This window comes from Neovison vison, chromosome 7, assembly GCF_020171115.1.
Source record: "Neovison vison isolate M4711 chromosome 7, ASM_NN_V1, whole genome shotgun sequence".
In the NCBI taxonomy this organism is placed as follows: Eukaryota; Metazoa; Chordata; class Mammalia; order Carnivora; family Mustelidae; genus Neogale; species Neogale vison.
Genome location: NC_058097.1, coordinates 110656307 through 110669243, shown reverse-complemented (window position 1 = coordinate 110669243; position 12937 = coordinate 110656307). Strand labels below are relative to the sequence as shown.

The 12937-nt window shown below is 46.4% G+C and overlaps 1 protein-coding gene across 2 annotated transcripts in view; it reads right to left on the bottom strand.

The window, feature by feature from the left end:
• The window catches only part of LOC122912377 (tubulin-specific chaperone cofactor E-like protein), a 156859-nt gene that overhangs the window by 11357 nt on the left and 132565 nt on the right, over positions 1 to 12937 (bottom strand). The window contains exons 20-23 of one of the 2 annotated variants that reach the window (XM_044258063.1): positions 8511 to 8710; positions 4512 to 4895; positions 2354 to 2640; positions 483 to 763 (exon numbers count right to left, since the gene is read on the bottom strand). In XM_044258063.1, the coding sequence (XP_044113998.1) occupies positions 483 to 763; positions 2354 to 2640; positions 4512 to 4895; positions 8511 to 8710 (1152 nt within the window). Of the gene's footprint in view, positions 1 to 482; positions 779 to 2353; positions 2641 to 4511; positions 4896 to 8510; positions 8711 to 12937 lie in introns of both variants that reach the window. The other variant, XM_044258064.1, reaches the window with a different exon arrangement.

The window sequence follows — 12937 nt, the reverse complement described above, 5'->3', positions numbered from 1 at the left end:
ATGTACAATCCCTTTAGAAATCCAACCACAGCTTCCTTTCAAGGCAGGCAGATAGAGTCACCTCAATTCCAACTCAACTTGTCGCTTGCCACATGCCTTCCCTTTCTGAGCTGGGCTCTGACCCATGTTCAAGGAGGTGAGGAAGAGCTAGATTTGGGATCTGAAAGCAATCAGAAAGCCATCCTCTGTCTCTCTACCTCATCAGTCACTGAATGGGTGCTCCTCCAACCCAAAGAACCTCATCTGCCCAAGCTGGTTTCCCAAATTCCATAGCTGGAGAGGAACAACAGGTGAGTAAGGCTCCCCTGAAATGCTCTTCCCTCCCCACAAATCTCCGCTGTAGCTCTTAACTCTTTAAGCCTGGGCGCAGACCTATGGCTTAAGGAGGAGGCCAGCCAGGCAGGCCTAGCCCCAGCAGTTTTACCAGCAGAACTGTTCTTTTCATTTAGAAAAGAACCAGAGAAATAAAATAATTCTCTTACAGCAATTCTCCTTCTCAATCCACTCGGTGCTGAGGATCCCGAAGGAGCGACAGGACTCCCCGTAGGCGGCCAGGGAGCCACAGAGCTGGTACTTGTGGTGGTTGTAGCAGCCATCCAGGTAGCAGGACTCGTAGAAGGGGAGAGGATCGAGAAGCCCATAGCAGGGCTGGAAGAAGCCCTTCATGTCCGTGAGCTTCAGGCAGTAGCCATCACCCTGCATCTTCTGGATGTGCACATTATCACACATGGCCGCGTACTGTGAGAACTGCAGCTCGTTGCAGCTGGGGGCGAGAAGTCTGATCAGACAAAGCGAGGCCAAAACAGCCACCCAAGATACCCGCTGGGAGGGAAGACCCCGCCTGTTACCTCGTCTGCTAACCCAGAAGTCAGCGAAGTATGCAGATTCCAACGCTAATTGGCTATGTGATCTTGGGTAAATCAGGTGCTACTGGTCTCAATCTATCCATCTAAGAAAGCAACATGTAATTCCTATTGTTGCTATCACCAGGAGAAGGGAGGGTAAACGAAAATAATGGGTTGGTGGCCAACGTATCAGATGAAAGGCAGATATTGATATGAAAACCGTTCACCTTTGATAGGATTGATATGATAACCATGAACAGGTATTGATATAATAACCAATAACAACCATAATGAGTTACTATTACTAATCAATAATAGTAATACTGATAGTTGGTAGAATAGTTGTCTAGAACCCTTCTAAAGCACTTCCCACACAGCTATCAGAGACCAACAGCAAAACCATCACAAGAAAATTGGTATCCAGCTGAAATAGTTTATAAAGGAAGGAAAGGGAAGAAGAAAGGGAGGAAGGGAGAAGCTCAAAAAGAGTCGTAACGCCTCAGGAGAAGATTCTGGACTTGGCCACTTCCAGGGCCCCTCATGTAACTCATTCTGCTCTAGCTTCCATTTCACCTAGAAAAGAAAGAGACTGGACTGGATATTGCCTGAGGTTTGTTTGTTTGTTTTAAGATTTTATTTATTTATTTGACAGACGGAGATCACAAGTAGGCAGAGAGGCAGGCAGAGAGAGAGGAAGGGAAGCAGGCTCCCTGGGACCATGACCAGAGCCAAAGGCAGAGGCTCTAACCCACTGAGCCACCCAGGCACCCCTGCCTGAGGTTTTTTTCCAGCTCTGGGTCCTATAATTCAGGATTATCTTATTTATGATAAAGTACTCCCCTTATAACTGCGTCATTTCCCCACCTGGGAATTTAGCTGATGCTAAAGTACAAGGGGTGGAGCCATTACACAAGCAAAGAAACACCATGAAAAAGCAGCATATCTACAGATCCAGAAATAGAGGAACAAAATTCAGCAGCTCTGAGGTAATCTGAATTAAGCACCTTTGGAATAACTTGTTTAACTTACTCTATTTCAGCTGGCAAGAAGTGGGGGGTCTCATAACAACTTCAGTGACTTCCGCTTTTTTGAGAAGACTTTCCTGATCTCCACCAAACTCTACCTGCACAACCTCAACCAAGCCTTCTGGAGAAAGTCATGGGTACACAATTAGACCCAGCCCTGAGGAGCAAGGGATAGCTCTTCCTCTCCCAGGGGACAGCTGGCCAAGACCTCAGTGTTTAATCCTGGGCTCCCTCTTCTGTTTGGCCAAGGGCTAGATGATGTGAAGACTCGGAAACATATCACTGAAGCCCAATTCCTTCCTCTGCTGTTCAAGAAATTACTGAGGCCTCTGATGTGTCTATTTGTCTCATGAAAACTCCAAAGACCTGGGGCTCAACTCTGCAGCAGAGGAGCAGTGATGCTATGAGAGCACATTCCTCAATAATACCCGTCATGAACAAAGGGAGGATGTGGGGACAGAGTCTAGCTGCTAGAACTCTCACCTCTTCTGCATGCCATTGGTTTTCCAGCTCTGGGCCAGCACCACGCTGCTCACCACTGGCTTCCCCCGCAAGGTCACATAGTCATCGGTTAAGTCCCCATTGAAGTTGCCACAGAGGCCACACACTTTGTTCTGCAGCCTCTCACTGATGCTGATTTTTATGACATTGAAACCATTGTAGTAGATCTGGATGTCAGGGCTGGTGTCTATCACCAGGAACCCCTCACTGCTGTAGATTTTGGTTGCCAGCCCAGTTATAAATGGAACATTCACTTGTGTGCCATTCACCTATGGGGGTGGGGGGGGGAGAGAGTAAATTATAGTAGGAGTTGGCAGCTGTTACTATAAAGGGCCACTGTAGATGTGTTAGGCTTTGTGGGCTATACGATCTCTATTGTTACTCAACTCTGACCTCAGGGCATGCAAACAGCCATGGACAATATATAATTAAATTACTGAGACTGCATTCCAATAACACTTTATTTTTTAAAAAATGGAAACAAGTGGATTTGGTCAAATTCTGTAGCTTGCTGAACCCTGCCCTAGAATTTAGGGGCATTTGCTCATGATACTATCCACAGTTCCCAAAACATGGAGGCAGAAAGATAAGAAAACATTACAAAAGTACAATCCACACAAATGGCTGGGATTTTGTATAAAACCTTCCCCAGCATAAACCAATTACTGAAATGAAATCCCCATCCTGTGCTAAGGAATGTCTAACACGGTTAAAATGAATCTGGGGATCACTGCCATGTTTACTGTTTTCTTGTGTATAATGTCCAAACTAGAGGTCCTCCCCACCCCAAAGGTCCTATAGGCACAGTATTTTCTGCATTCATCATTCTCCTATTTTCTGACAGTTTCTTTTCTTAGCCCTTAGGATAGAACATAACGTGCTTTTCCTGTCCTTACCAAATAAATTGATTTTTTTCCCTCCTGGTTATTAGTAACTTTTCATTCTTAAAAAAAAAAAGCAGAAGCTTTTTAGAAAATATAATTCTTTACCATTTTGGCCACCTTGGAGTATTTTATTCAGCAATAATGTCAGTTTTGGTCTCTCGGGTGGTCATTTTGACTTTCTAGCTCCCGTATTTGGGAGCAACGCAGTTTTGTCTATGTGGGCCAATTTATAAGAAGAATTGGAGTGTCAAAAACAGTAGCAGCTTTCATTGAAGTTAAAAACCCATACGAAAATCCAGACTCTTCCTTTGAAGCCTGCAAAATACAGCCAATTCTTCTGCCTAATGGTGGACACTGAGCTATCTGACGATTTTTCAAACAGAGATACATTCCATGCATGATTATCTGAGCCAGTCCCAGAAAGCAGAATACACACAATAATGCTTAATTCTGGAAAACATTAATGTGTGTGTCCTTGCTCTCTACCTGCCCCTCCCCAGCTGGGATCCTAGCACGGGGGACTGACTCCAGCTTCCGGGTCTGCTGGCTTGTGACCAGCCTGGTTTAGCTGAGAGGCTGAGGTGGCTTTCAGTAGTTTGTCAGAGCAGATTATACTTTACCTGGAAGGGGTGGGAGGAATCCAAGCTGGGGACCCATATGGGTTGGAGATTCACATTTATTTAATCTGCCAGTCTAAGATTCACCTGAGCCAGCCAGCCAGGCTAAGGAAGGGCCAACCTAAGAGAAATCCCAGTTTTCAGCCTCCCATTTTCTTTCATTTGCTATGTCATCATGGAGCCCTCTGATAGTGGGGGATGCTCCATAAGGCTTTTAGCGAGGTCATTATTTTTATAGGCAAATGCTTGCCTTCACCTGGCTTTTAGAAAGGAGAGCAGAAATGAAAGAGCTTGTCTTGGTACAGCTGAACAGAGCCAAGAGTACTTTTAAAGGCTCTTAAAAACAAGATGCTTTTTGGAAATTAATGCAGAGTTAAAGCTGACTTATCTACCATTTTATCACCTGAGACTCTTTTAGCACCCACGTGGTCATTACTGGCCCCAGAATGGTTAGCAAAGGCCCGTTCTCACACCTGTGGAATGTTTAGACTTTCATTCCTGAAAATCTGGTCATCTGTGGAGGGCATATGCAGAGGAACAATCTATTATCCTCACACTGGGTTGTCTGGGAAAACCCCAATGCCCCCTAGCCAAGGCCTCCTTCCGGGTGGTCTTACGAATCAATGACAGACCCGTCACCTTGACAGTGTTGCGGTCGTTGATGAGAATCTGTTCTTCGTTAATGTAGAAATAGACGGGCGAGATGATGGTGAGGTTGGGCGCCGACCACTTGTCGAAGTTGATAATGAGCTGGAAGGAGATGTCCGGCAGCTTCTGGCAGATGGTGGACAGCACGAATGCGCAGTTGGCGGGGAAGCGGAGGAAGGCGCCATCGAAGGTGCGGAAGACACCGCCGCCGGCAGCCAGGCAGTAGGAAGTCTTGGTGCTGAAGCAGCCGCGCACCCCGTTGCGCAACGCGCACTCCTCGTCCGACTTGCACTGGCGCGGGTCGCACTGGATGAGGTTGCGACGGAAGCAGCGGCAGCGCCGTGTGCAGTCGCTGTTCCAGAACAGCTGCTTGGGCTGCAAGAGAGACCGCGACGTTAAATCCGGGCTGTGCACAGGGCGAGGACCCCCTCCCTCCCGGGGGCGTCCCTGCATCCGGACCCTGTTCCGGGCTGGGCTAGCCTCCCTCCAAGGGGTCTGGCATTTGCAACAGGGAGCAGGAGGGGGGCTGCTTCCACGCAAACGTGACATTAGTTCCATGCCACTCACATGCCAGACAACATACAAGTTAGTCTTTATTGGTTTTAGTCAAGAACCTGGGACTCTTATATAGCTGGATTGTAGAACTAAGCACAAGCAACCTGTGAATGTCTAGCTGTTAGTCGAAGTAAGTGAAAAGGAAAAATATTTGGTGGGAAATCAGTCCCGCCAAGAACCGGCTCCACTTCGAGGATGAAATTTCAGTTCGCTCAAGAATGATAAAAACTGCCCTTTCGTCTCTTAAATAGGTTAAAAGAAAGTTATAACCAATTCCTATGATGAGTCATTTCAACATTTGCTGAGTACGGCCATTCCAAACTTTGTCTTTATATCTATCTACTTGGAATTTACTGCAGTGGCAAGGACCTCCATTCCTTCGTGTTCTGAAGGGAGAAATCTAGAGAACAGGGAGGTTCTGGGTTTCAGTCCCAGCCCTGGACCCTCCGTGTCCACTCTGAGGAGCACTACCAGCTTTCCAGAACCTTCCTTGGCTCAGCTCTCAATTGGAGGTAATAATACAGTCTTACAGGGCAGCTGTGAAGATTAAATTATAAGGCATGTTTCCAGGCATAGCGTAGGCACTCAATAAATTGTAGCTACTGTTCTTACTGGAGAAGAGCCATTCATCCTACTTGGGAAGGTGAGAAATTATATAGTTACATAAAATACCTGTAGCAAAGCCTATCCCCCATGGTGGCAGCCTATAATTTCCTATTCTTCCCCAAACAAGCAATCATCTGTAGACCCAGTTGTATTTGGTGGAGTTTGTGCTCTTGAACTTGCCCTTGTTCTAGATTGAGAACTCCAGGGAACTGTTGGAAATTGATCATGATTGTCCAGGTGGGGTGTGGTCTCAACAAGTAGACCTGGTCCTAAGACCACAGTGTAGGCACTAATTCAATTGACCAGCACAGCACTCTCCAGAGAAGGTGTTTGAACTAGGCACAAGAAGGCCTCTGCTGCCTGGTCACTGTTTCCAGCTTCAAGGATAGACTTATCAAAATTCCGACTATGACAAACAGATATGACTCGGATTTGAAGGTAAATAGAGAACGAGATCTCCAGAACAAGTTTCCCCAGTGCAGTGCATGTCAAGATGCCACTGCTATTTCTTTCATCCTCAAAGTAAGCTCATTCCTGGAACCAAGTCTTCCCTCCTTCCAGACCTGAAAAATATTTCGGGTGCCAGCCGCCTTGCAAATTGACTTCATTTCTCTTATCAGATTTGCAGAATAATTGAGTGGATGGTCTGGCCTCTCTCTGATAAGAAGTCAGACATTACATGGGCAGAAAGAGAAAAATAACCTGGCATATGTGGATATGATAAAGGGTAAATAACTCATCCCACAGGAGAACTTGATCATGAAACTAGCTTCACAGGGGAGTCACTGGGCCCAGTGCGGCTTCCTTTACCTTAATTAGACCTGGCAATGACAGCTGGGTGACTACCTTACATGCTAATGGCTAGATGTGTTCTCCCTTTATTTCCAAAGAAATGTGTTGTATAAACAGGCCCCCAAGCTTGTTTGAACGGTGGCAAGGAGATGTGGATTATTTGTTCTGTGAGTTTGCTACTTCCCAGATAGAAACCATTGTCAAATCCCACTGACTATCTGATGAAAATCAGATAATCATGTTTATAGTGCTAATAGCCTCGGAGTTATTTCCTGAGTGTTCCAAGGGCTTTTATATGCATCATTTCATTAACATGCTTGGATTTTTTTTTTTTTTGACAAAATGTTACTCAAGGGAATAAAAACAACGAACACAATCGGATCTCCCGATTACTGGGCTGCTCAGTGCCAGGCACAAGGTGAGGCACCTGGCGGACATTATTTGTACAACAACGGTACAGAGCTGGTATTTGTGCTACATTTCATGGATGGGGCACCCAAAGTACAGGGCAATGACACAGTTTGCTCAGTGCCCCACCACCAGCGGTGTGCTTCAGTGACGCTCAAACCCGGCTCCATTCCATGATGCCACAGACACCCAACATCCCTGCTGAGGGGGGCAAGTCACCCCTAATGGATGCAGACATGCCAGTAAAGTCTCCGGACCAGGGAGCAGATATTGCAAGAGGGCTTTTTCAGCTTTGAGTCTGGCTATTTCTCCTCTGAGACCATGAGAAAAGGAACACCTTATTTTTTTCTCATGTGTTCTGCCTTTGCCTTTCAAATAGGCAGTATTTCTAAGAGCTAAACTCACCTCTCTCCGAAAGTCTTGATTGTTTTCTAATCTTCTGCATTGTCTTTGGACACTGAAGCCTATTTCCCACTGACCATGAACCTAAAGCAACTTCCACATTCCCTCTCTTTTATTTACTCTCAGAGTAAATTCAACCTGGTGGTTCTTGAACGAGGTGATACATTTTTACAAAAAGGAGACATTCTTTATTTTTTGCCTAATTTACTTCCAATCCAGACGTTTCAATTAGATTTTTTTTTTAAGTGCTGCAATTCTTTTTCATTTAAAATTGATGAGTTCTGTAGGGTGTGATTTTTCACTCGTTGATGTGTTATTTTGTCATCATTCTCTTGTTCTTTAAAGTGCCTGTTTCTCCTGAACAGACGTTCAAGTTCCTCAAGGCAGGGGACATGCTTCGTCGTCCCCGGCAGCACCTCCAACACCGAGATCTGCGGGAGCAGATACTCCGTACTTGCAGTTGTTACCAGTCTCCTCGCCAGCACGTCACCGAAGCAGAGACCCGGCTTGAGGCAGGACCACAGACAAAGCACTTTCTCCAGGGCAGGCCTTTTCTAGCTTGGTATAGGGCACATAAAGAAAGGTTTCAAAGCACAGAACGTGCATGATTCAGGGAGCTGTCGCGGAAGGTCTTAAGGAGTGATGTCTGCGAAGGGCGACTTCTTCAGCTCTCCGCTGAAGCCCCCCCAGAGAGGGAAGCGAAGGGCAGAAGAGGGGGGGGAGGGGACAACAGCATTGAACGGTCCGGACAGAACTCTCTGGGGACGGTCCCGGAGTGACAAACGGCCACGAGGAGATGGCGGCCTTCACACGCTTTCGAGGCTCTTCAGTAGCCTGAAGAACCAAGGCCATTCCTCTTGGCCTCGAGCGCTGTATTTTCCGGTTAAAAATGTCCTCAGCTGAGACAGCTACAATGTCGGATTCCAGCCGCCATTATTTCCCCACCACGGCCGCCTCGGAAGCGCTCACCGAGATTCACGGGACAGGGAAGGAAGGGCCTGGAGAAGGCACCGCGGGGGCTGAGACCCAAATGCCCGCGGGGAGCGTGGGCCAGCGCGGGAGGCTCGCCGGTGCCGGGGCCAGGCGGGCAGGGAGGCCCCAGCGCTTTGCCCCGTCGGCGGCTCCGCGAGCCGGGGCCTCACCCGACCTGCCCTCGTGGTCCCATAGAGAGGCACCATCTCTCCCTAACCGGGGGAGCTGGCGGGCGGACGCGGCGGGCGGGCCTACCTCGTAGTACTTGCCGTCGGCGTAGCAGCCGCAGCTGTGCGGCGGGATGCAGCTCCGGCCGTCGAGCACGTAGCCCGCGTCGCACTGGCAGCCCTCCACGCAGTAGTGGTTGCAGTCGCTCTTGAGGCGGATGGCGGCGCAGCGCGGCTGGCACACGCTCACGCAGCTCTCGTAGTGGCTGTTGGGCGGGCAGGTGACGGCTGCAACACAAGGCGCACACACGCGTCAGGCCTCGCGCCTTCGGGGCGGCTTCCCGCGCTCAGGGAGGCGGAGCCCGATGGGGAGTGCGCGCGCAGCCTCTCCTGCAGCCACTCCGCTTCCGGAAAGCCTCCGTCCGCCTCCCTCCCGCTTAAATGCTGGGCCGCAAGCGGATGCGGTTCTTGGGGTTCCCTCCGGTACTCTTTATGTTCTACTCAGCCCTGTTTTGGGGGCTCGCTCTGACCTGCGGCCTCCACGCCCCATCCCCCTCCTCACGTGCGTCTGGGCTTCCGTCCGGCGCCCCCATGCTTTCCGGGGCGCTCCACGCTCGCATTGTACCTTATGCATGCCCTCCTCGTGCCCTCTGCGGGGGAGCCCCCTCTCGCGGGCGGAGCGCCCCCGACCCTTACACCAATGGCAACTGGCCTTCACCCCAGAACTTCCGCAGAATCTTTTCGAAGCCAGGAGTACATAAACTGTCCGTAACGGGGTGCCCGATCCCCGGATTTCTGAGGAGGCAAGTGTGCGGCGCGTGTGCGTGTGGGTGTGAACTACGCTCTACCATTTTCAGATGCGTGTGGAAGCTCTTGGGGAAGGCAGTGAGGGTCCTGGAGAAGAGCAGGCGTCTGGGGCGAGCTGCAGGACACTGAAGCCAGTTACCTAGCCTCTCGGCCCAGCTGCTTCCCTGTGAAATGCACACACTTCCGGCACCGACTTCGCGGCCTCGGGGGCAGGAGTTCTGTGAGTCTGCGTGCCTGGACAGTGCTTAGCACGTAAACGCTCAGTGTTCGCCAATCTTTAAAGACAGGTTTGCTGGAAAGTTCTATAGAAGCTATTATTTTAATCAACGTATATGAAAAGCACAAGTACTATCATGTGGGAACTTCTCTATACCACATACAGTATACATTTGGGGCACATTTTATTTTTTATATTACCTAATGGTAAAATTGGACTTTTTTGCATGCATTTTACGTGTATAGATTCATGTAACCAATACCATGATCTAGATTTTTTTTAAAACATTTAATGTAGAAGGTACTACCTTGCCTGTGGTAGACAATGGAAGCCATACAAGTAAAAGTGCAACAGAAAAGCAACCTCTGGTAACAAATTAGAGTAGAATCTTCTAGAAATTTTCTATGCATATAGAAGTACCCAGGTGTGTGTGTGCACGCACACATGCACGCATGTGTGTATTCCATTCCCATTTTTTCACATGAATGGGAGCATAATGTACATATTTTCCCGCTCATTGCTTTTTCATGACAGTATTCCTTCCATTACCCTTGAATTACTGTTTTTGCACTGTTACCTGGTATGTGTATTTTCTGTTTATAATGATGCTGCTGTGAACATCCATAGACATATAGCTTTGACCTCATGAGTAATGACTCTGTATAATAAAACCATGGAAGTGGAATTACTGGGTCAAAGGGTTCCTATGTTTAAATTTTTGATAGATGCAACCCAATTGCCCTCTAAAGAGGCTATGCCAATTCATCCTCCTACCAGCACTATATGAAGAGGTTTATTTTCACACATCCTTGCTGAGTGTGTAGCACCAAACCTCTGATCCTTAGAAATGCATAAGGTTAAATGTCATACATAAATATAATATATACATATCTCAATCTCATATATATAGGATTACTACCCTGAATATATAGAGAACTCGTAAAACTCAACTCAACCACAACAACAAAAAGTCAATTCAAAAATGGACAAAGGACTTGAATAGACATTTCTCCAAAGAGGATGATACGCGAATGGCCATTAAGCACAAGGAAATATGCTCAATATCACTAATCACCAGGGAAATAAATATCAAAACTACCATGAGAAACCACCTCACACTCACTAGGATGGCTACTATTTAAAAAACTCAGAAAACCCAGTGTTGGCAAAGGTGCAGAGAAATTGGAACCCTTGGCCAGTTTGGTAGGAATGGAAAATAGTGCAGTCGCTGTGGGAAGCAATATAGTAGCTCCTCAAAAAATTAAAAATAGAATTATCATGTGATCCAGCAATTCCACTTCTAGATCTATGCTCAAAAAATTTGAAAAAAAGTTTCTCAGAGAGACCTTTATACGCCTATGTTCATAGCCACCTTTTTCACAATGGGTAAAATATGAAAGCCATCCAAGCATCACTGGATGGATGAATAGAAAAGCCAATGTGGTATATCCACACAATGAAATATTAGTCAGCCTTAAAAAGGAAGGACATTCTGCAATATACCACAGCAGAAATTAACCTTGAGGACATTATGCTAAGTGAAATAAGCTACCCAGACAGATGCTGTGTGATTCCACTTAGAGGAGGTATCCAAAGTCTTCAAGTTCATAGCCATAGGAAACAGAACAATAGGCTGCCAGGTGCTTGGATGGGTGGGGCATGAGGAGTTAGTGTTTCATGGGCATAGAGCTTCAGTTTTGCAAGATAAATATGGTTCTGAAGAGGGGTGGTGGTGGATGTTGCACAGCAATGTGAATACATAATGTGAGTATTTAATGTCACTGAACTTAAAAATGAGTTTAAAAAAAGAACGTAAATTTTATGTTCTGTATATTTTACCGCAATTAAAAAATTGAAAAAAATTACTATAGCCTTACTTAGTTTGCATTCTTTGATCAGCTTTTCACTTGTTTATAATCCATTTGTATGTTTTCCTCTGTGAATTTCTTTTCCATGTCCTCTGTGCATTTTATGGTGTTGAATTTTTGTATTACATGTAAAAGCTTTTTAAAAATTAAAAATAGACTTTTGTCTGTCATGTGTTACAAAGTATTTACTGTTGGCTTTTAAATTGCTTCTTTTTTGGCAGGTTGGAGGGGAACCTGTATTTGATTATATTTTTGTCATATAGAAATTTAAATTTTAAAAGGTATCAAATTTATCAGGCTTTTCTTCTCGCTTTGGGCATTTTGCTTAGAAAGGCCCTTTCTGTTGCAAGATTACCAAACATGAGAACAAAAATGCCTTTGTCTTCTCCTAGTACTGTTATAACTGACATTTTTATGTTTGATCTTGATTCTGTTTGGATTTTATTTTTGGGTGAGAAGTAAAGCGGGGATTTAGCTATTTCCCCCTTCTACTTGTCCTTTGTCCCTTGCCTATTTATTAAAGAATACATTTTTCCCCAGTAATTTGAAATGCCTGCTTTATGGAATACTAATTTCTCTTTTAATGTTTGGGCCTATTTCTGGATTTTTCTCATCTTCCCACTGGTTGATCTTTCTATTCATGTCCCAGCATTAACTCGGTCTTGTTACTGAAGCTCTACAATACATTTTAATATCCGAGAAGACACACCAGCTATTTAGAAATGCTCATTGTCCCAAGTATGCTGGCCCCATTTCCCCAACTAGACTCTAACCTATTTTGTACTTTGGATTCTTCTGTGACACCCAAAACAGTCCCAAGAACAGGGGAGGTAGGATTAATAAACGTTAGATTCTTGAGTACAAACTTTAAAGTTCCTAATACTGATTTTTGCCACCCCAATGAAGTATGAGAGCTGTGGGGGATGATGGCTCTATCCTTGGATTTCCACTGTGGCCACGAATGTGGCTCTTGTCGTGGCCAGTACACTGATGGATTTAGCCTTTGTGCCTTGGGGGGCATAGATTGCCACGAAAAGTGATGAAATACAATGCAGTGGACAAGGGCTGTGGAATTGAGCTGACTGGTTTGAGCCCTAGATCTGGCGCTAACTAGCACTATCACCTGGATAGGTACCTACTTTTTCGAAGCCCATTTCCTCCTCTGTCAAGGGAAGCTCATATCTCCCTCACCAAGTAGTTGTTAAGAGAAAATGAGGTGTATTTTGCAAAGCTCCTAGTCCACTGCCTGGTATTTCAAGGACAGCTTCTGCTATTATGGTGGGAACAGTTGTATTAGGAGAAGAATTTATTGGATCTGCAGAGAAATCTGTGAGAGAACCCCTAATTACCAGACTTGGGATCCAGGACTCTGAATAAGAAAGGAAAAATGAAAATGACACTCAGTTCTGTCTGAGCACTCGCCAGGTGTCATGCACGGCGTGGCAGGGATGATGAGACATCAGCCCACTTAATTCTCACAGTGGCCCACGCAAGTTGGAAGACAGCCCCCACAGACCTGATCCTATGCAGAGGTCCTGTAAGACCCTGCAGCGTCGGGGCGAAGGGTCTCCAGTCTCCCAGGTCCCTGGTCCTCCCAGGGTCAGAGAGGCAGCAGTGCCCAGT